The sequence below is a fragment of the Amphibalanus amphitrite genome, unplaced genomic scaffold (assembly GCF_019059575.1).
Source record: "Amphibalanus amphitrite isolate SeventyFive unplaced genomic scaffold, NRLGWU_Aamphi_draft 001575F_arrow, whole genome shotgun sequence".
NCBI lineage: Eukaryota > Metazoa > Arthropoda > Thecostraca > Balanomorpha > Balanidae > Amphibalanus > Amphibalanus amphitrite.
Genome location: NW_024883068.1, coordinates 105,001 through 128,325, shown reverse-complemented (window position 1 = coordinate 128,325; position 23,325 = coordinate 105,001). Strand labels below are relative to the sequence as shown.

The 23,325-nt window shown below is 47.5% G+C and overlaps 1 protein-coding gene across 1 annotated transcript; it reads left to right on the top strand.

The window, feature by feature from the left end:
• The first annotated feature begins 9,829 nt into the window (after positions 1 to 9,829).
• On the top strand, positions 9,830 to 19,719 carry LOC122373937 (pro-resilin-like). The gene is made up of 3 exons (XM_043352394.1): positions 9,830 to 10,029; positions 16,410 to 16,559; positions 16,902 to 19,719. The coding sequence occupies exons 1-3, from the start codon at positions 10,021 to 10,023 to the stop codon at positions 18,981 to 18,983; spliced, it is 2,241 nt and encodes a 746-aa protein (XP_043208329.1). The 5' UTR covers positions 9,830 to 10,020; the 3' UTR covers positions 18,984 to 19,719.
• Positions 19,720 to 23,325: the final 3,606 nt, after the last annotated feature.

Below are 23,325 nucleotides of genomic sequence, written 5' to 3'. Positions count from 1 at the left end.
GGCACATGACACAGCACGGCTAGCTCAGCTGGTACCTACCTGTTGACTATTTTTGTTTTTGGTGGTGATGTGTTTGCTGTTTGTCTTTTGCAAGGTGGTCAATGAAATAAAATAATGCATTGTTTTGGAATGTTTCCTTGACAGAAGCCAGGAGCCAGATTGATGTGTGCTGGTGAATGAGATGGTTCAAAAGCATTATCTGATGTTTTTCAATGTGCATAAGCCATAACATCCCTTTCATACGCTGAAGTTTTAATAGCTTCTCAGTCTCTGTCATTTTCCTGAAATATTGGTGTACAGTAGATAAGAGATATCAGTACCTTCTCAGAGGTACCTGCCTTCTGCTGGATGAATATTTAATTGGTTGGACGAAATGGACAGGTAGCCTTATGATAATGTAATGTGAAGTCTTATTTCTATAAAACTTTGAAAATGAAGTTCTAATTATTCATATGTGCATACATTTTTGATGACTAAGAAAGTTTTCCACAAGAGTAGAAAATGTGGGAAAGTCTATCAAATAACACATTCTGAAGGCTCAATGCTGACAGAGTGCTGCCTCAAAGAATAACTGACTTGCTGGGTTACGAATATTTCTTCATTTTAATTTTCAAATGTAATGTACAATACATTGCAGTGAAATAACAAAATAGTGCAGTAAAATAGTATTGGCGACGAACAAACAACACGTGCGCCATTGATGTCTGCAAAAATTGCTACCAGATTGCTACCAAATCCGTGACGTCACCACGGCGCCTTTATTTCCCTAGTGAACCAACCTGAGTAGTAAAGTAATCTTGGGTACAGCCTTCGAATTGAACAAAATTTCGTTTAAAATAAGTAACTGACATCGCTGGATCCGTCCACAAAACGGGACCGGTGTAGAGCTGACGGTTTCACAGTAGGTACTGCTGGCTGCAGTCTGGTCAGCTGAGTGTTTGACCGACAATTATTGGAGTGAAAATCGCCGTCCGGAGCTGACCGCGACTCCGGAACTGGTGGCTGTCCATCGCTAGGGTGGCGGTGTACAGTTTACCAGCGCACGTGAACGGTACACGAGTTAGCTCAAAACTTATCACGGATAAACGCTTTGCCCTTGATGTGGTATGACGGCCAAAAGAGCTTCTGAGTCGTACTCGTTTGCCTGGTAAATGGCTGAAGAAGGAATGATAGGGATGGGAATTGGGATATGACAGGCAAAACTGAAATTGAGCTTAAATAACCAGCAAGTAAATTCATAAATTGGACTTTGAAGTCATAAAATGATTTGCGGCACTCATGCATTTATTGATAGGTATATGTACAGGCTCAAGGATTTATGTAATACCTTAACCCGCGCCCTGCTGGGGGGGGGTGTTTGAACACCCCCCCTTGTGGTTTTTCGCGAATATCTCAAAAACGGCGGCGCTCCGCGCCGCCGTTTTTGGTACACCTTATCATACATCAATTCTACACATGTTGTGAAAATTTCAGACCAAGGTCATTCAAGGTCAGGTCACTAGGTCACTTGAAGTGACCTCACCTCATAAAAAGTTTCAATGTCTGTCATAGCTACACCGAGTGACCGATCGCTTTGAAACTTTCAGCGATTGCTAAGAGCAATAGCATGTACAAAATGTATATCTCAGAATTTTGATATCGATGACCTAAGGTCAGGTCAATTTTGCGACCTCCCCATTATAAGTCAATGGGAGAAAATTGAAATGCGCCTCTTTTGGACAAAAGACATTATAAACACTCCCAAACACCGAATTACAAGTGGTTTAGACACACTGAACATGAAAATGGTGTCCGTGACCCTTGTTTATGCCCTGAGGTCATCTAAGGTCACGAATGGTATCTAACAGTTTTTCGCAAATAACTTTTGATAGAGGCATGCTAGAGCGATGAAAATGCCTTAGATGTGTTCAGCTCGACGATACGGATCGACTGATATGCAACATGACCCTTTCCGGTCAGGTCATGACCTTGACCTGAGGTCAAATTTTCAAGTTGACCTTTCAAGGTCAACTTATAGTTCATTCGATGCGTCTTGATGAGAGGAACACAATGCTGGTAAAAGTAAGCTCGTACAAGGCTTGGGTCAAAAGTTATTGCAGAAAAACTGTTTCCGAAAAAATCGGCTATTTTTGCAGTTTTTGCCCCCTGCAGGCAAAACCGTTGACGTTAGGTCAAATCTGAGAGAATTACTCAGAAAGGGCTTTAATAGGGCTATCGAATGCGCTTTTCCGCAGCGCTGTAGCTCTATTGGTTCTCGAGTTATGCGTTGGCTTCTTGGAAATTGTCGACATTCGACCTGGAAATCGGCGAAATTTTGCCTTCAATGACCTCTGGTGACCTGACCTTTGACCTGACCAAAAATTGACCGAAGTGATTTCGTCATTATTTTTGACGCTCTTTCGAACGCCGCCTTCCGCGTATCGCTACGTGGCCCAGGAGCCGAGTTACAAGGGGGGGTGTTCAAACACCCCCCCCCCCCAGCAGGGCGTGGAAATCCAGGACCCCCAGCCGGGCGCGGGTTAACCCTATTCCTGGCGGGGGGGCCTCAGGAGCCCCCCCCCCCCTGAGGTTTTTTGGTTATTTCTCCCAAACGCGTTGAGCTAGGAAGCTCAAATTTTCTGACTTTTCCTAAAAGGCTTCTACGCAACATGTCTGAAAATTTTGAGTTGATCTGACCTCAGGTCAGGTCACCAGAGGCGGTTTGGTGACCCTACCTCAGAAAAGTTTGCAATCACGCCAGAGCTAGAGTTTTTGACCGATCAATTTCTTCTCTTCAGGCTTTAGTTAGGGTACCAGTATGTGCAATTTGTATATCTCGGAATTTTGATATCGGTGACCTAAGGTCAGGTCAGTTTCGCGACCTCCCCATTATAAGTCAATGGGGGAAAATCAACTCCCTGTTTTACCACTAAAACGGGTCGGAATGGCCCCATATACCATACATGACTTCATATACGATCAACCTTCACTACCTTGAGGTCTGTTTTGCTGTTGGGCAGCTGTGAGGTCATGTGACGTCATCAAAGGTCACCAAAGGTTTTTGGCCAATAACTCCGTACAGGAACAAGATACAGACGCGTGGATGGTCTCATTGTGTTCAGCTCGTCAAGACGCATCGAATGATATACATGATGACCTCGAGGTCACGTGACCTGAGGTCAACCTTTGACCTTGACCTTTCGAGGTCAACATATATATCATTCGATGCGGATTGACGAGAGGATCACGATGATGCCCTTAGTTTGTTCCTATCTTGACTAATTCGAAAGTTATTCGAGAAAAACTCTCTCCATATCTAGCGCCGCCATTTTGACTTTTTCGACCCCTGTGACGTCATCTTTGACCTGACCTGAAAATGACCTTAGTAAAAATTATAGATCTTGACCGTGCGTATCCGATGCCGTTTACCGTTTGTCGCTGCGATGTGTAGTTTTTGAGATCTGAAGGGGGGGGCCGAATCGGCCCCCCGCCAGTTTCTTGTCCCGGCGGAGCCCGCCAGGAATAGGGTTAAATTAGAGTACCTACATTCATGAATTGTCAGATTCCAATATAAGTAAAGCTACGAATGAAGAATGCAACTCAATCTTTAAATGCAATACCATCAAAGCAAGAGGAGGTTAGCATAAAGGTAAACTCGGTAAAGTTCGTCGACCTTTAGAATAAAGGAGTGAACGAATCAATGATTAATAAAAATGAATGAATGAATTAATGAATTAATGATATGAGTGAATGAATGATATGAATGAATCAATCAATCAACCAGTCAAATACCACAATGAAGGCTCAGTAGTGCTCAAGACAGGTCTGTTGGTGTTTTCTTGTGACAACGTGCAGTCTCCGTCTGTTTGGTGATAGTTTCCTACGTGAAGTTGCAGTCTCCGATTGTTCTGTCCAAAAAATGATAAGGATATAGCAGGCGGGCTCTTTCTGATAGCGAAAATGACGTAAACACTCGTGATAGCACTGAAGAGAATGAACAAGTGAATATATGATATAAATGAACGAGAGTTATTCTCTCGATTCTAGAAGGTTTATATGTTCTATCGACATTCCTTTGCTAAATTATTCACTAAATACGACCCTAGTATTCTGGTAATTACGGTCATTCAGGCCTTCCGGGCTCGGCCAAGGGCTCGGCTATGAATCTCTTCTGGTATGCCTGAGTACGTGTGTGTGAGGCACGCGCAAAACTTTCTCTGCGTACCCCTGGAATACTGAACAGGTAATGTTGACGCAACGGTCGTGTATTCACTGTCTGGTGTACTGAGGGAGAGAGAGTGAGAGAGGGAGGGAGGAGAAGAGAGGAAGAAAGAAAGAAAGAGAGAGATAGAGGGAGAGAGAGAGAGAGAGAGAGAGAGAGAGAGAGAGAGAGAGAGAGAGAGAGAGAGAGAGAGAGAGGAAGGGAAGGAAGAGAGCGGAGAGGTCCGAATATGGGAGAGAAAAGGAGAGCAAGGTCAAGGATAGGAGTGAAGAGGAAAGGATGGAGAGAAGACGAGAAAGCGGGAGGAAGACGAGACGAGGATAAATGGAAGATCGAGAAGCAAAAATAATTGCATTTTACTCATTTTTCATTTTGTTGCAACTTCCATGCGATAGGGCCGCAAGTTGCAAGCGTGTTTTCGCTTTGTGAAACTTACAAAGGCTGTCATATCCCCTGATCTCTTTCGGTCCTTGTTTCATAGCCACTAACCGTCGCGGCTGTTGACCCTACCAATACCGCCTGCTCTTCCTCCATCCCCTGTCCGCTCCTTATACTCTCTCTCTCTCTCTCTCTCTCTCTCTCTCTCTCTCTCTCTCTCTCTCTCTCTCTCTCTCTCTCTCTCTCTCTCTCTCTCTCTCTCTCTCTCTCTCTCTCTCTCTCTCTCTCTCTCTCTCTCTCTCTCTCTCTCTCTCTCTCTCTCTCTCTCTCTCTCTCTCTCTCTCTCTCTCTCTCTCTCTCCCTACCCTGTCTCCACCTCCCTACTTATAATCCCCACCACCACATCATCATTACGGCTTACCAACACCTCCGCCCTCCACGGGTCACCTGAGGTCACCTAGCGGCCATCTCAGGTCACCAAGGGCACCAGGGTGAGAGCGTCTCAGGCACCGGAAGTCACCGTTTCCGGTGCGGTTCTTTGATGTCTTCAGCCGGCGGCGCCAAAGGTGACGCGGTGAGAGGTCTTTGACCGGTTTCTCATAGTGCTGACATAGATATACGGTCACGACTGTTGTTAAAATGCTGCTCGAGTTCGGTAGATGACATGCTAAGTGTTAGTTGTTATAATGAAAGGGTGTGCTTTAGAATAACGAGTTTCCTGTTTTGGACTTTGAAAATGGTCATACCTACAGCTGATCTTATCAGGCGAGTCCTATTGCCTCGGCTGTATTGTGAACTGCCTCTGCCGCTGGCTTGAAAATCCACATAACCTTTGCAGTTTTGGTTTACTATTCACTTCTGCAAAATCGCCTCACGAGTGATAAATAGCAAATACCCCCTCAAACGTCACTTTCCAAAATTACCCTACAATTTACCCCTGTCGCTATTTTTGTACGAACTGCATTGTCTCCCATACCACTAGAGACTCACACGCGGCGGTGGAGACTGCAGTTTTGCATAGAAGGCTATCACCATCAAATCCGGAGGTCGCATGCGCTGCCTGCTGTGTTATCAGACAGTTCGGTACTGTGCCTTTTCATAAGCATCAATCTCACCACAGCTTACCATATTAGATTTAGTACGCTTCCCTTCATACTAACAGCAAGCATTTTTAATATTTTACAGACAGTTGACGTGACATTGTGACAAATATTTTATACAATCGTTTGGTGATGGAATTTAAATTCTACACTGTCAGGATCTCAAGAACCAACAACTTAGCTGAAAATAACTGCGCGCAACACGTGAGCAAATTACAGCCATTGGCCCGAATAAAGTTACGATAACTGCAAGCACACTAGTCACCACCAAAGATATCAACATCTTGGCAAACTATGTAGAATAGCATCATGTCACTAACAATACACACAACAGCAGCCAGATGACAACCAACATCCGGATATCAGCTATCGATTTTACACTCCGTGGAGCGTCAAACAGAGTCTCACCCGGAGAACAATGTACGTTGTTTGGGGACTGAATTCGCTGTGAATTTGTAATGTCACTTTCGACTCAGCTGTTGCCTGTAATCTGTCTGCGGCACATGGAAAATATCAGATGGTATGCTATGGGCTTAGGACAGTTTCGAAAGCAAATATGCAAATATGCATTCACACCGTTCCATGCTTCTATCCTCAGGATACTGAAATCCTTCTCCTCAACGCCGCAACCCCCCTCCGGGCTGGACAGGCTTAACTTTATCTCATGCGGGCTGCTCCCTTGGAGCGGCACCGCTGCTCCCGAGGGAGCGCACCCCGTAGCCGGGTGCAGTGAGTGCCTTGGGGCTGGGTGGCCTGTCCTATGGACGGGCTCAGCCCCGGCGACTCACTAGGGTGCCTGCCCAGACCAATGTCTCCCCCTATATCCTATCATCCTCCCGGCTCTGAAATGGTCTCATTGGACCGAAAGGGCCTAACCCAACAAAACAAACAAACAAAAAAAAATATGCATTGTTTTGGCTCATGACAACTTTCCAGATTGACGAGTACATATCAGTAAGGGCGACTACTCTTTTTTCAGAAATGTTGCTCATGCATGTGCCTTTTGTTTTGTTTACGGGATGAAAACGTTTACACAATGTAGATAATTGCGTACATTTGTGATAATTTCTCCCATATTTCGACTGAGAACAGGGAAATAACTTGATAAAACAAAACCTTTACCCAAAAACCACCTCCAAAAGAAGGCGAACATTGAAAAAGTAACTAACAAGCAACAATACCATACAAGTCCAGCTTTCGTGACACAAATCTTCGGAATAGTTCTGTAGGCTGTCAACAGTTTCTTGTTAGCGACTCTGCTACGATCCTATGTCTCCAGGCTCAACAATCTAAAGGAATGTTCATCCGGGAACCTCTGATAACGTAAAACTACCGACATTATTTAGAATACGTTTCAAAAAGAGGAATTTTACGTAACAGTGGCCTCCATTCCGGTTAGCTCAGGCCTGAGGGCCTTTGACTTAAATTTTCAATCATCCAAGGACTTGAAACTTTTTAAAATTGAGTGGTACCATGTCATTCTCTCGTGAAGAACGAGCTCATTTAGGGCCAATCTAGATGAAAATCACATCCCATACATACATACATACACATTTATTTTGAACATTACAAATGAGCAAAACATACACAAAAATATTATAAGATTGGTGCAAAAGAATAAAAATTCTTAAATTAAAGCACCTCTCTTAATCAATCGGTATAAAATAAACATGAGTATTACATAAAAAACACAACATAATGCAACATAACACAACATAACATAATCCCTTCTGTGCTGTCGACAAAGTGGCCAGTATCGACGAAGATAAGTGCTGACAAAGGTTAGCATCTATACCAAATACCTACTGTTGTGAGAACACGATATCTTCAGGCCTGTGATTTCAGAAAAAAAAAATGCATAAAAATGCATTGATATTCATAAATGTTCTATGCAGTGTATTCCAGGTAGAGTTCTGCACGGCTGCAATTTTCCACAGCCTAGCCGCCCCGCAGCCGTGGCTCCACAGCCACAGCCGCCCACAGCCGTGGCAAACTGTGGGCAGCCAGCCGTCAGCCGGCCGTGGATACTTTCAATGAAATGCAACCAAATAGTATATAATAAGTTGTTTTTAGTTGAAACATATAGCCAAAAGCACATTGCAATGGGCTATAGATTCTCAAGCTCATGAAGCATCATAGGTTAAGTGGTTGTGTATCTGGCTTTAGGCCGAAGGCCTGAAGCCTGATGCGCATCGCATGCCTACACAAGCCCTTGCAAGGGGTTAAGAAAGATGGGTAGGTAGGTACCTACATCAACAGAAAACATAAACAACAAACCAGAATAGAAGCACTAGCAGTGTAGACATCTAATGCCAAATCCCGAAGCATGGTTGTGGGACAGAACAACAGACCCTGATGCTTTTCATTATCAATGTTAGGTATGGAAAATGAAACTGAAGTTGATGAACTGTCAAACAGTGATTGTCTAGTCAAAACTCTTGCTTCTTTCTTACCTTGCATATTTTGTGGGGTGTGATATGCCAGGCTTGAAGCAGCCTTCTGAGCAAGTCTCAAACTAATTTGATATGCAAGGCATCAAAACACTAGTGAGCATCCAAGAAAGAAAAACATTCATCTATTTTGATTTTTCCAAATAATGATCTTCGCTCAAATCCCCAAGGACGTGCGAGCCACAATTGCCTCTTTCATTCAAAAATTTTACTTGAGTTTTTAATGACGTCAATAGCAAAGAAGTGGCAATTAATTGTTTTGTGTCACTATGAACAGCTATAAAAATTATAATTAATAAATAATGATGCTATACAGTTAAAAACTTGCTCTCAAACAAAGCCTAATTATCAATTTTTTACATTTTCAGAAAAAGACGTCATTTTATTAGTAAAGTCAACAGCTCGCGTAAGAAATATTGTGTTCAGGGTTTTCACCGTCTTGTGAATTACGTGTTCAGGGTTTTCACTATCATGTGAATTAACCGTAAGTAAGGTTCATGCTCACTTATAATCTAATTCCATTGGCTTCGTTGATCAGCATTTTCTGTTAGCGGTCACTCACACACCAGTTAGAACATAAAGCACCAGTTTTATATTATGTAATTGGATTTGCCGAAAATCCAGAAATACATCTAAGAGTTATTTTAGATAATATTTTATGAAGCCTTTACCTGCCTTTACCTAAGGCGTGATTTCTTTTTCTATTACCTGAAAGAATTATTGAACGCTCGTCTTCAATAGCTGTAAGGTGCTCTCCTAATGACCAGGTGAGATTGATTTGAAAGGGATGTGACAATGCGACATGTTTGCATTTTCTGAAACTGTCAAGCTCTTGATGAAGGAACAATTGGTACCTATAATTAGTATTCTGTACCAGAGTGCAAACTCCCCTACAGCAAATGGTAAAACCATTACAGGTTTTCAAAGGCTTCACCACTTTCAATGTTGCTGGGCATCCTTTGCATGATTTTTACAGGCAAGACTGCTTATCAGAATGTAAGATTAGGGATTTAAAATTTTATATTTGGGTACTTAAGATTGAGCTTGAAATCTCACAGCCGTGGCCACAGCCGTAGCCGTGTTCTTGGAGATATTTGCAGCCGCCCCGGCCCACAGCCGTGGGGCTGCAGCCAGCCGCGGCTGCAGCCGGCCGGTGCAGACCTCTAATTCCAGGCGAGAGCTTCCGTAAGAGACCTATACAGAAGTCCATGATTCACGAGCTAGACATTCGAACGTTACGAAGTGTTAACATTATGCAAAGGCCGAACTTATTGGCATCATATGCTGCATTCTTGAAGTGTATTTCAGAATATCCTGCTTCTCTGAGGATTGTAAATAATGTTTACGACATGAACACTTTTTATATCATTATTTTTATGTTAGGTAATGTTAATGGATGGCTTGACGTCTTATAAACACGCCTCGAAACAAAGAACGAAACAAATATTTTATCTAAGCAAAACATCAATCAACCCAGATGCTGAGATGTAAATTCGGTGCCAGAAAAGATGCACTGTTTCCGTGTCTGACCCTACGAATTCTAAAGTCACTCCCTCGACCGTCCAAACCCAAAAGACACCACCACCGCCACTCCAACCAAAGCCAGCCCACCCGAGCTCCCAGAGGGCAGAGTCCCGGAGAAAACCCACCCCTCCCCTCTACCTCCGTCGATTCTACCTCTGACCCACATCCGACCCCACAAGTAGATCAGGGCGCGAATCCCGTCTCTGATTGGTCAAGCTCCGTTCGTCGGTGAGCTCTGATTGGTGGAGAGGCGGAGCCATATAAGGGGTTGGTGGTGTGTAGCTGTAGCTTTGTGGGGCGTGTTGGTGTGTGAGGCATTCGGAAGGCGGCAGCCGAGCCAGGAGGTTGGACGCGCAGGACAGGAAACATGCGGATGGTGAGTAGACCATGATGGTGTTGGTGATGGTGCTGGAAACGATGTTGGACGGTTTACGTTGGTGAAAATTAAGAGGGATTGTTGAGGGAGCGGAAGTGCCGGTGCTGGTGTTGGAAAGGATGGTTGGTGATGATGTTGAAGAGTTGGTGGAAAGGGAGAGGGTTTGTTAGAGGAAATGTTGTAGAAAATATTTTAGGAAAGGATGTTGAAGACAATGCTGGACAGTTAAAGGTGGTCAAAATAGGGGGCGCTCTTATTGCAAGTGATGTTGGTGGTGTGGCGATGGTTGTGATGTAGTAAATGATGGTGAACAGTCGTTGGAAATTGATATGGTGGTGCTAAGCGCTTAGTCTGGTAGCCGTAAAAAGAACAGAGTTGAAGCGCCTAGCAGCACTTTGCACGTTTTTCGATTGTTGCAAATGCATAGCATAAAGAAGCATACCTATTTGAAAAGACGTGTGAGAAATGATATCGGATACATTGCAGGTAATACGAAGGCACGTGCATCAATTACTGTTGCGCTTTAAATCCGTTCGTTTTTACGATTGCTAGACATTTGTGGTGATAAAGGTGGTTGGTGGTTACTGAAGTCGGTGTGATAGGGGAGACTGAGTTCTAGTCCAGTCGCGTTTAGTCTGACTTTGGCAGTCCACTCGATTCCAGTCTGTCCAGACAAGAATCCAGTCTTGCCAGCATGGTCCGCAGTATCGGTGCCGCAAATGTGCTGTGCTGTGTCTATTTTGTATAGTGGTTCTTTCATGCTTATGTACCTACCGCAATTGTTGAATTGTTTAAATTCATACATTTACCGTGCAAAAGAAATGCGATGTCAGCACATCGTAGTTTATACGAATTCAAATAGATGTTGGCCAGGACTGGACCATTCCGGGATCTTTTTTCGTAGCATTGCACATTTCGCTTTCAATATCTAGTCATTGCCTAATAACTTTTACATAAAAGGGAACACGTGTTAGGAACAATGTAGTAATTGCTTCATTCAATTTAAGGTACCAAATTCAATGGGAAAACGTTAACACAAAAAATGATATGGTTTCACTTGCCGAAATTAAATTCCTGAACAACATGGATTCAACCTTGAGTTTTCAAGCTTGATCACTAGTAAGTTTTAGTAACTGTCACTGTTGCCTCTACAAAGCGTCATAACTACAAAACTATAAAAGGGTACATAAGAATTTATGCAGCATCAAAAATGCACTGTCATCAAAAATATTCCTACCAAGACGAACCAGCGGAATAAAAATCACACCTTAAATTTTCGTGCAAATTTGTAGGCAATTCAAATATGCGAATAATTAAAATACCACCTTCGGTCATCGCTGCAGTTTAAAATAAAAACCATTACCGTTCCCACCAGATGCCATTCATTCTCTCAACAAAATCCCTTCTCATATTTTATTTCCCACCGTTTTTTTTCCGAAATTTCAAAGTTCGTGCAAAAACACATCACTCACTGCCCGTGTGCAGAAAAACCGGTGGACCGCTCAAGGTCGCTCCATTCAGACTCTGTAGAGTAAAACCGGCCTTGCTACGTCAAGGTTACTCACAACGTAAAGACTCGCCGAGCAAGTTTTACCTGTTGAGCCGGTCAGAATCTAGTCGGGTTGAGTCATGTTGGCACGAAGGAAGTAAAAAATCCGTCACATGATACTGGTTGTTCCGGTGTAGGGATGCCGTTTATAATATGTATGGGCGTATGGGCTTTCTTGATTTTTCTTCACGATTTGTTTGAGGATAAGTCAATATTTCAGACCATAAAGAAAACATCACATAAGCCTTGATCTGCCCCGTTCGGCCATTGACCTCTCTTGTGCTCCGTTTGGCCATCGTTTGTTCTGTTCTTTGAGTCACGCTATTGCCGGGTTTAGCCGTCGGCCGACTTCAGTTTGACTATCGTTCGACTCTTCTTCCATCAACCCTCGACTCCAGTTCCAACATTGTTGGAAATTCGTTCAGCAATAGCTTGGATTCGGGTCCACCACGTTTGGAATTCGATTCGAACATCGATCAATTTCATCTTGACCATATGTCTGTCAACTCAAGTTCGAACCAACTGTCCTCAACCGAGCTCCATCGGTCAGGTCACCTTGCCTTCTACCCAGCCCCGACCAACTTGTCTGACCAGGGTCCGATCTGCCTCATGTCTGATGTCAGCTTGCCTCTCCCCTGAGCTCAGATCAGTCGGTCTCAGGTCAGCTCGACTAATCGGTCTCAGGTCAGCGCGACGAATCGGTAGATCAGATCATCAAAGTCGTCTGCCTAGTCTCACCAATCGGTCCCAGGTGTGCCCGGCCGATTAACCTGTCTCAGCCAGACCAATCGGTCTCAGGTCATGCCGACAGACCGATCAGCCATCCCAGCCCGACCGACCAGCCTCGCGGTCGAGAAAACCGGGCCTCTCCCGACCGGCGTGAGCCACTGACCCAGTACCGCGGCAGATGTGGCGCGCCGCGGCTAAAGTGGCGCACGTCTGGCCCGCGGCGAGTCCGGCGCGGCGGCGGCGTGAAGCGGCGCGGCGCGCCACTCTAAGGTCATCGACGCTGCTTTCTAGTTGTCGGGGAGAAACTCCGCCGCCGCTGCTGGGGACGCGTGATTAGCATGGATGCCACGCGCTGTTGGGAGGGTAGGGCAGGGGAGGGGAGGGGAGGGGAGGACTGGCCAGTCAGGACTACGCACACGCAGTCAGGACTCGTCAGTCGGTAGTGAGGAAGAGTCGATCAGGAATTGTTGTCAGGAGGACAAAGCCACGTTCTTGGGCAGAAGAAAGTTAATTGGGAAACTGGATGCAGCGATGGTGAGGAATCCTCTGCTTTTGTTGTTTTGATTTTTTGTTTGCTTCAAACTAAAACTCGACGCATTCATAATAGTGAGTTTCCAAGAGCATTGCTCGAGTTGTCGTTCTGCGTCCCACAAAAAATCATTTCATAAGTCATGCCAAGTCCATTTTCCCATTTGACGAAAATTATCTTTATTCAAAGCCGGTGTCATCATCTTCCATTTGAAACAATGTGCCTTTGGTGAGGTTGGATAAAACAGGAGCAAGGTCTCTGTTGCACATTTCCGCTTGCATCTGTATTCCGCCCGTTCCAGCTTCCTGTTCCATTTCTCTCGGCCATCATTGACACATCTTCGTGACATCTCCATTGCGTTGGTCACGCATAAATCCAATGACGTCAGCAGCGTGAATCCAGTGACGTCATCACCAGTGAAAGGATGTTCCGTGATTGCACCATTGCGTATCCGGTTGTGAATGGCCGTGATTTGTCACGCATTTGCATCGCCAAAGGATGACGATTGTGCTTTGCCACGAGCCGAGACCGTGGAAATGTATTTTTGCAAAATGTGCAACAATGCACGAAGACTTTCAGTTCCGGTTACATTTGGCATATCATCAATGAGCTTGTTGCACAAACCGAGGTAACTTCTGTTTTTAATCTGTGCATAAGTGCACTGATGCCATCGACTCTCTCTCTCACGCTTTCTGCTTTTTAGTGTTTCCTTTCTTCCCACCATCATAAATTCATCGTCACGTCATTTTTGACCGCCCCTAAATCTGCGTCATTTTCGGCAGATGGCTATCAGGCCGATAACCGTATGTTGAACAACAGTTATTGGAAACACATGTGCGTTCCGGTTAACGAATCCTGTAATTTGCTACCATCTGGCTAGCGAGGTAGCATTACGGTTTCATTTGTCACGATACCGCTGCGACGTTGTCATGACAACCACTGTTCTACCAACATCTGTTCCTCCCTCTAAGAGCAGTAGCACCAGGAGCAGCAGCGGAAACATAATTTCTCGCTCGTTTCCCTCGCGCCCTAGGCGTCGTCTAGTCGGCGTCAAAAAAGAAATCCGCGTGTCTTCCGGCTACAATTAGCATACCCATCCGGCTTTCACTTCTTGTACTGGACCCACGAAGGACAGCTGAGTAAATTTTAGTAGTAATTCCCTAGAAACACTGGAGAAATTTGTGACAAACGTCCGAGAAATTTAGGGCATGTGATCGGTCGCGGTGATTATAAATGAAAGCCGTCGATATGGTAGCGATCGGTGAAAACGATCCATTTGTTTGAACAGTGGAAAATATGCATTATATAACAGGTTTTTGAAACAACTCGACAGTCATGACAATTTACGAATGCTGGACATCGCTATACGAGTATCATAGGTAATCATTAGGTATACCTCCTTGTCATTACTAAATTACTTTATTTTACTCAGCGAGTTATTTCTGGTCAGCCCTATCGTGAGTTTCACCAGATAAAGAGGCTCATCATCTCTGTCCTCCACTTTATCCACATTGCATTTAAGTTCCCCTTGCTCACGCCACACTCCATTTCAAACATTGCCCACTCCTCATTCCAGCCGCCTAACTCCACATTAGCACTCCACCCCAACGCCTCACTCCATTCCATTCCAAACTCCACACTCCAGACTCCCCACCGCCCGGAATTCCTCGACCGGCGCATCTAATTAGTTCAGTGACCCACTACAGAGCCGCCTTCAGGTGACCTTGACTGCGCCGCCTAACGGCCCCAAATGACGTCACTGGCATACTAACCCCGTGATTGGCTGGCGCACAGTGGTTGCTGAGCTCGGTATGGTGTGTCAAAAAACAGCGACAGGTGGGGAGTTGGTGGTTGAGCTGTGAATGAAGGCTGATGCGGAGGATCATTTCCGTTGGTAGCTTTGATTTTCTTTGTAAGAAGACCGTCAAAATGTCCGTGTGTTACATATTTTTTCCGTAATTTAAACAAACTTTGGTGGGACGCGAGATTACAATTGAAAGACAATGCTTTTAAATTGCGTGTGCCCCAGCGTTTCCACGGTAACCGTCTGTCGCATCGTTCCCTGCCGGTTCGTTGACCCAGCCTCTAGTCGTTCACGTGCCAGTCATTTGCCTGCGCCGCTAGTGAATTCTATTTGGAACAGCTGACATCGTCCAGTCACGGATGGCTGGATACTTTGTTACCCTCCGTTCCACTTTAGAAGGCAACTGTGACGATCCAGTGAGCTCAATGATGAATGAGCTTAGTGATTCGTCTCTCATCAGAGTTCAATCACTTCAGGTATTCAATCCTGTTGTCTCTTCTGTTCTGGGCCATTTATTTTGCTTGAAGCCGTAGCGATTTCATTCTGACGAAACAAAACCTTGATATGGTTTCACTTTGTCCTTCGATGCTTTCTCAATACCCCGACTGGCGATCCGCCAATTATGATTAAAAAATTACCATTTATGTCGCATCTTAGCTGAATCTACCTGCCTTGACACAAATTTGCATCCAAACGTCCTCTGCTGTCACCTCATCAGGGTGCATCTCAAGGATCTTCCCCAGGCCCCCTGCTTTCTGTCTCACCTGCTTTCTCCCCCGGTACATCCGGGCCGAGGAGGTGCAGATGAAAGCGACCCGGCGTTGCCATGGCGACGGCGGTGCGATCGAGGTCAGCCGGTCAGTGGCCGGCGTGGGAGTCACGTGACCGCCCGTGGGGAATGACTGTGAGGAGTGGGATAAGATCACGTGGTGGGCCTGGGGTTTAAGAGCGATGGGTGTTCGGAAGCGAAATAGAATCAGATGGTCGGGAAGGAGAGAGGATGACATCACATTGGGACATGGTGACAAGAGAAGAAGCAGATATTTTGCAATTTGCTCAGATATGAGTACATTTACTTGCATCAATCATTTTACAAACACCAAGCCAAACAATGACATACTACTTTGTCTACCCCGTATCCATATTCATAGATTGTGGATCACTACCTTGTAGCACCAATTATTTAAATAGAAACAATTCGACATGAAACTTAAAACCATTCATTGTTTTGTTTTCATTTTCTCATTGCAGTTACCCTTATAGTCGGTGTGATTACTTATTTTGTGACTGTCACTTGTATACACGTGTGAGGTCATCTATGTTTTGTGTTTCTTTCTTAGTAGGTATGTGGCCGGCTTGCTGCTTGCAGCAGTTGTGACGTTATTTGTATTTTCTGTTTTTTTTTGTGATCGCGCCTCGTGGGTCTGCTGTGGATCTGTCGATGTCGGCTCTAGCCATATGTGATTTGAAACATGCTTTATATTTCATGCAACGTCATTGACATCCATTAGTGACGTCATCTGCGTTTTCCGCTCACAGTTCGTGGCCGCGCTGTTGCTGGCAGCAGGTCTGTCTCTTGCAGTGTTATATGACGTCATCTGTGTTTTCTGTTCACAGTTCGTGGCCGCGCTGCTGCTGGCAGCAGGCCTGTCTCTGGCAGTGTTACATGACGTCATCTGTGTTTTCTGTTCACAGTTCGTGGCCGTGCTCTGGCAGCAGGCCTGTCTCTGGCAGTGTTATATGACGTCATCTGTGTTTTCTGTTCACAGTTCGTGGCCGCGCTGCTGCTTGCAGCAGGCCTGTCTCTGGCAGCCGCTGATGGGTACGGCTACAAACAGCCTGTGAAGTATGCCGGTCCCATCGTCTACAGCGGCGAGAAGCCTCCCATCGTCCACTTCCCGGCGCCGCCGAGGCCCACGGTGAGTGGAGCTACTGCTCGGAACGGCCAGAAAGCTACAACGTCCAAATTTAAAGTGGCTTGATATTATTGCGTCTAATGTTGAGAACAGCCCGACAGTTGCGAATGATCGTGACATTTTGATAGCTCTTGCAAGGCTCATTAAAGGGCATGTGTAGATAAAGAAAACGTGTTTGTATATTTGTGTCACTGCTAAAATGTACTCTTTTTCATCACAAAGTGTAATCTTAGCATACATTTTCATCGCCTTACATAAACTCATTTAGGCTTCTATGATGGGAGCACTTCTTCACAATTCCTCTCGATTTGCTGTTTACTAACCCTCCCCTCCTCCCCTCCACAGAAGGGCTACGGACACGGCAAGGGCGGCGGTCACAAGATCCCGCAGTCCATCAAGTACGTGCCGCTCCCCCACCACGAGCTGCCCGTGCTGATCTACCAGTCGGACTCCAACCCTCCCGTCCACGTGGTCAACACCCCGGCACCCTACGTCGCGCCCAAGGCTCCCAGCAAGGGCTACGGCGCCCCGAAGGCTCCCTCTGGCAGCTATGGCGCCCCGAAAGCTCCTTCTGGTGGATACGGCGCCCCTAAGGCTCCCGCTTCTGGGTATGGCGCCCCGAAGGCTCCTTCCTCTGGATACGCCGCCCCTTCTAAGGGACACAGCAGCGGCGGACACAGCAGCGGACACGGAGGCGGACACAGCAGCGGACACGGAGGCGGACACGGAAAGGGAGGCGGATACAGCGGCGGAGGCGCCAGCGCCCACGCTCATGGCTCCAGCGACAGCGCCGTCTACATCAAGGCTCCCCCTGCGCCCGCGCCCGTCTACGTCCCCGCCCCCGAGCCGCAGTACGTGAGTGCCAGCAAGCCCAAGCCGAGCTACGGTGCTCCGCACAAGCCGGCCCCGAGCTATGGAGCCCCCAAGGCCAAGGGATACCCCGCCCCCAAGCCCCAGTCGTCGTACGGAGCCCCCAAGGCGAAGGGCTACCCCGCTCCGCGTCCGCAGAGTAGCTACGGTGCCCCCAAGGCCAAGGGATACCCCGCCCCCAAGCCGCAGTCTTCTTACGGAGCACCGAAGGCGAAGGGATACCCCGCCCCGCGTCCTCACTCATCCTATGGAGCTCCCAAGGCTAAGGGTTACCCCGCCCCGCGTCCCCATTCGTCCTATGGAGCCCCCAAGGCCAAGGGATACCCCGCCCCCAAGCCTCACTCCAGCTACGGAGCCCCCAAGGCCAAGGCTACCCCCGCACCTCACATCATCTACGCCGGTCACCCGCCAATCCACGTCTACCAGCAGCCCCCTGTCTACCAGGTCCCCAAGGCTGCCCCCAGCAAGGGCTACGGACCTCCCCCTAGCAAGGGCTACGGACCTCCCCCTAGCAAGGGCTACGGACCTCCCCCGAGCAAGGGATACGGACCTCCCCCTAGCAAGGGCTATGGCGTCCCCAAGGCCCCCACTGCCAGCTATGGCGCCCCTAAGGCTCCCTCGTCTGGCTACGGCGCTCCCTCGAAGGGGCATGGCGGCGGCGGACACGGCGGCGGCCACGGCAGCGGCGGCCACGGAAAGGGAGGCGGCGGACACGGAAAGGGAGGCGGCGGACATGGAAAGGGAGGCGGATACCCCGCCGCCGTTCCGTCCAGCAGCTACGGCGCCCCCAAGGCTAAGGGATACCCGGCTCCTCGCCCCAGCAGCCACTACGGCGCTCCCTCGAAGGGCCACGGCGGCGGTGGACATAGCGGAGGGCACGGAGGCGGCAAGTACCCCGCGCCTCGCCCTAGCAGCGGATACGGTGCCCCGAAAGCTAAGGGATACCCGGCCCCTCGCCCTAGCAGCCATTACGGCGCGCCCAGCAAGGGTCACGGCGGTGGTCACGGAGGTCACGGCGGCGGTCACGGAGGCGGTCACGGCAAGTACCCCGCGCCCCGTCCCAGCAGCAGCTACGGCGCCCCCGCCAAGGCCAAGCCCGTCTACCTCCCGGCGCCCAAGGCGTACAACAAGCCTCCCATTATTATCTACCAGGGAGTGAGGCCCCCCGTGCATGTCTACAAGGCCGACCCGAGCAAGGGTTACGGCGCCCCCAAGGCCCCGAGCTCTGGCTATGGTGCTCCCCACAAGAGGGTTGACACCGAGACCCCCAAGTCTGCTGCCCTGGAGGCTGTCGTGCCCCGGAAGAACGAGGAGGCACAGCCTGTCGCTGCGGGTTTGACCCAGGAAGTCGAGGCTCAGGAGCGAGTTGATTCGTGGCTGCCTCTGAACGTTGAGGGCGAAGAGGCGCCGGCAGCGGAAGCCACCCAGGCTCAGGCGAGGTCTGACGATGGCGTGGATACTGTGATCGGCACCCCGGCGGTACAGCAGCAGGTTCAGGATGTTGGAGAGCAGGTGGTCCAAGCTGTTGTCTCCGTGGGTAACTCGGAGTCGCAGTAGGGCGCGAGCAAGGGGATGTTAACTTATTATTGCGGGAGGCTCGCCGCCGCCGGCGGTAGCCAGTAGAGGCGACTGTCTCACTACCCCGGCGCCAGCGGCGATAGGTGGCGCTGTCGGCGCGCCGCAGGCCGTATAGGTGGCGCCACTGTTGCCGACGGCGCCGGAGGCGCTCCCCAGTTAGGGGTTGGCGCCGACTCTGAGTCCATCCGGGGCGTCCTCACGCCCCGCCCACCTGGACTCGAGTCACGAGGCCGGCGTGGGCATGTGCGCATGCGCAGAGCGTCTGGGAGGTGTGATAGTGTGTGTGGCGTCATTGGTTGCATTATACGCCGAGTACCTACAAATACTCAGCTGATGAGAGCTGTTGTACATAGTAGCTTCATTGTGTGGCTGAGACGCGTCACTGCGCAGGCGCACAACGCGCCGCGTGGAGAGAGCGTGAGAGTGAGTCGGAGAGAGTGAGATGTAATATGACGAGTGTTGTTCATATTTGCAGTGTACTGCCCTGGTTGTATGACCAAGGTACTGCCCAATCCACCCTCCCGGTTGTTCATTGTTGTGCCGGAGATCGCTGCTTATATTGTTATGTAACATCTGCGCCACACTCGTCGCCGGCTGCTGCTACCAAATGACGCCGGTGTGTGAAGTTTTTCCCCTACAAATGAAGTATTTATCATTCTTATTGCTGACCGCACCACGGGGGAAGTGATTGCTCAATAAACCATGCGAACGCAAACGGTGTGTGTTCTTTGTGAGATGCTGACGCTGCTTGCGATCCAGAGAGAGAGGAGAAACAGTAGGAAAGGCAGAATATTCTACACATGCAAAAAAAACTACAATTCGATAAATGACAAACTGAAAATACCGAAATGGAAATATCGTTATTCGGCTAGGAAATCATCACAAGTAACGCGCGCAATTCAGTTAGGAAGCCATACAGTGTTAATATGTGGAATAGAGGACGGAAAATAATCTTACACCAGTGCTCACCATTGGGCCAAGTACAGTCCACAGCAGAAGTAATGTGGGGTTTCAGTTATGGGTATTTTCTGCTTCTGAAGCTTAGGAACGATTAGCCAGACTACAATGAAACTTTGAATGTAGCTTATATGTATCGTCACCCTTGCAGCTGCAACTTTAGCTATTGACATCTTCTTTTCGATCACTCCGCATTAAACAATCGCCAGTCAAAGCCAACCGTTGTGATTGGTAAAACCCTACATTACTTTAGCGGTAGGCTGTACATTGAGGTCGCGATATTCTGGCGGTAGATCTGGAGGCAAACTATAGACGATGATCCAGACATGTAACACTGACTTATCGCGGCAACACGACCTTGGAAAAGGGTTGTCGGAGTACCTAAATGTAAACACTTACGAATAAAAATCAATCCATATTTTATTGTGCTATGTATCATCATATAAAAAAAATAATAATGCCATAGCAAAATGTTAGATTAACCCGCGCACCGACGGGGGGGGGCGGATATCCGCCCCCCCCCCTGAGGTTTTTCGCGAATAGCGGGAAAACCGCGGCGCGTAGCGCCGCGAAATTTGGTATGACTATCACCTCATCAATTTTACACATGGTGTGCAAGTTTGAACCTCCTAACTTTTAAGGTCAGGTCACCAGGTCACTTTGAATGACCCAACCTCAAGTCACTTTTTTGCAACTTTGTCACCGTGCCAGAGCTACAGTAGATGTCGGAGGCCTTTGAAAGTCGCAGGATATTATTAGGTCATTAGTAGCTACAATTTGTATATCTCGGAATTTTGATATCGGTGACCTAAGGTCAGGTCAATTTCGCGACCTCCCCATTATAAGTCAATGGGGGAAAAATCAACTCCCTGTTTTTACCACTAAAACGGGTCGGAATGGCCCCATATACCATACATGACTTCATATACGATCAACCTTCACTACCTTGAGGTCTGTTTTGCTGTTGGGCAGCTGTGAGGTCATGTGACGTCATCAAAGGTCACCAAAGGTTTTTGGCCAATAACTCCGTACAGGAACAAGATACAGACGCGTGGATGGTCTCATTGTGTTCAGCTCGTCAAGACGCATCGAATGATATACATGATGACCTCGAGGTCACGTGACCTGAGGTCAACCTTTGACCTTGACCTTTCGAGGTCAACATATATATCATTCGATGCGGATTGACGAGAGGATCACGATGATGCCCTTAGTTTGTTCCTATCTTGACTAATTCGAAAGTTATTCGAGAAAAACTCTCTCCATATTTAGCGCCGCCATTTTGACTTTTTCGACCCCTGTGACGTCATCTTTGACTTGACCTGAAAATGACCTTAGTAAAAATTGTAGATCTTGGCCGTGCGTATCCGATGCCGTTTACCGCTTGTCGCTATCTTGCTTCGTTCTCGAGATCTCAGGGGGGGGCGGTCATCCGCCCCCCCCCCGTCGGTACTAAGTTGGCGCAGACCCCCGTCGGTGCGCGGGTTAAAATGTCCCATCCAGTTTAACTAAATATTAAATGGCTCACTTGTGCCCAGAAATTCAACAACAAAAAGTGTTCGACATATTTGTTAACCCGCGCCCCGCTGGGCTATTCAGCCATACGCGCCCTGCTGGGGGGGGGGGGGGGCAGATTCTGCCCCCCTGTCTAACTTCCGAACCGATGGTCGTAGAAAGACGGGGAAAACGGCAATCGAAAGCTCTCAACAAGCCGGATCTTAAGAGCCCAATTTTTTTTTGCTCAAGTAGGTCAGAGGTCAGGTCAAGGTCAGGTCAAGGGTACAAAATGCAAATTTCTACAGTATCGGCCTTGCACCGTAGTTGCCGAAGAATGGACTGAGACTGATTGCCCAAAACGTGTTCTTAGACTACCAAGACAATATTTGTTGCATACAATGTCATTCAAAGGTCAAGGTCAAGGTCAGGTCAGGTCAGGTCAGGTCACCAAAAACAAAATATAGAAAAGGGCATGTGCGACACATGTTTTATGGGTCATTTTACTCATAGAATTCAATAGGCACACTCAATAAGTGATATGGACCACCTCCGGACGAATTTCAGGTCGAGATCAGGTCAAGGTCAGGTCAAGTAAGGTCAAATTTTGAAGTTGCTTGTTAACCCTCGCGGGCCCGGGGGGGGGCGTTTTTCGCCCCCCCCCCCCTGGCGAATATTTGCGATAACTCACGAACGCCTAGGGATAGGAAGGCGAAACTTTCAGTACCTTTTCTCCCATCAATTTGACATCTTCTGAAGTAAAAAATTTGGACCTAGCCCCCTTAATGACGTCACAAGGTCCATTTTTCTAGACCCCTGCACGGCAAACTTCGGTGTCACAGACGCAAACTTCAAATAGCTGCTAAAAATAGAGTTTTAGAGATAAAGACAAATTGCGAGCACGGCTGTGTAGCGTTTGACCTAGAGAAAAATAGAAAAATAGTTTCGGTGACCTGAGGTCAGAGGTCAGGTCAACGACCCCGAAATGTGGTTTTAGTTTTTCGCAAATAACTTCGACAAAAATGGTCCTAGAGCTACAGCAGTGGTACCATCGCATTCGCCTTGTCAAGCCGCGTCGAATGATATATATTTTGTTCGGAAAAGGTCAAGTTTCATGTTGACCTCAAGTGACCTCGAATGACCTCTGGTTGACCTTGACACATGAAAGGTCGTTTATGATGGATTTGTACCCGCTGATCACGAATCTGGCATCTATTTTCCTCTAAGCCTTCATTTAGAGCTTCCGGATGGCAAAATTGTCTTATTTATTATTACTAACTTGAATCAGTGAAATAGCCTCTAGCAGGGATACTCTTCTGTGACCTTGACCTTTGAGCAGCCTTGTATCGTAAGATGAACCACAAATAGGGAACTGATAAGCCTCAAAACATTTCAAAACATCTTGGAAGTTAGCACGCAAGATGTGCGAAAAAGTGCCAAGTTTGAGGTCAACTTTGAGCGTGACCTTGACCTTGACCTTTGATTTGGAGCACATTTTCAGAATCCTCAGATTCTCTTCTTTCGTTTGACACCCAATTTTGCCGGTTTGATGCAGCCTGCCGTCCTCTAGAATGCTTACTTTGAGATCACTACACATGTGCCGGTTTTGGCCTTTGACCTTGACCTCTGACCTTGAAAATTGACCTGAGGTCAAAAATTTTGGGTGCATTAGAATCGTCTCGTAAGGACCTTTCGTTTGGTATCGCTTTTGTTTCCGTAGCTCCCTTATTTACGGAGTTAGACAGGGGGGCGAAAAACGCCCCCCCCCCGGGCTGCGGTGGTTGGGATTACCCCCCGGGCCCGGTCGGGTTAAGGCCTAAAAAGATGCCTATCTGATGCAGTTTTTCACGGCGAATCGAATGGTGCTATT

Bases quoted from the DNA above. Each gene is read 5' to 3' on its own strand.
- LOC122373937 (XM_043352394.1), top strand. The intron at 16,560-16,901 runs GTGAGTGGAGCT...TCCCCTCCACAG, and splicing joins CGGCGCCGCCGAGGCCCACG to AAGGGCTACGGACACGGCAA.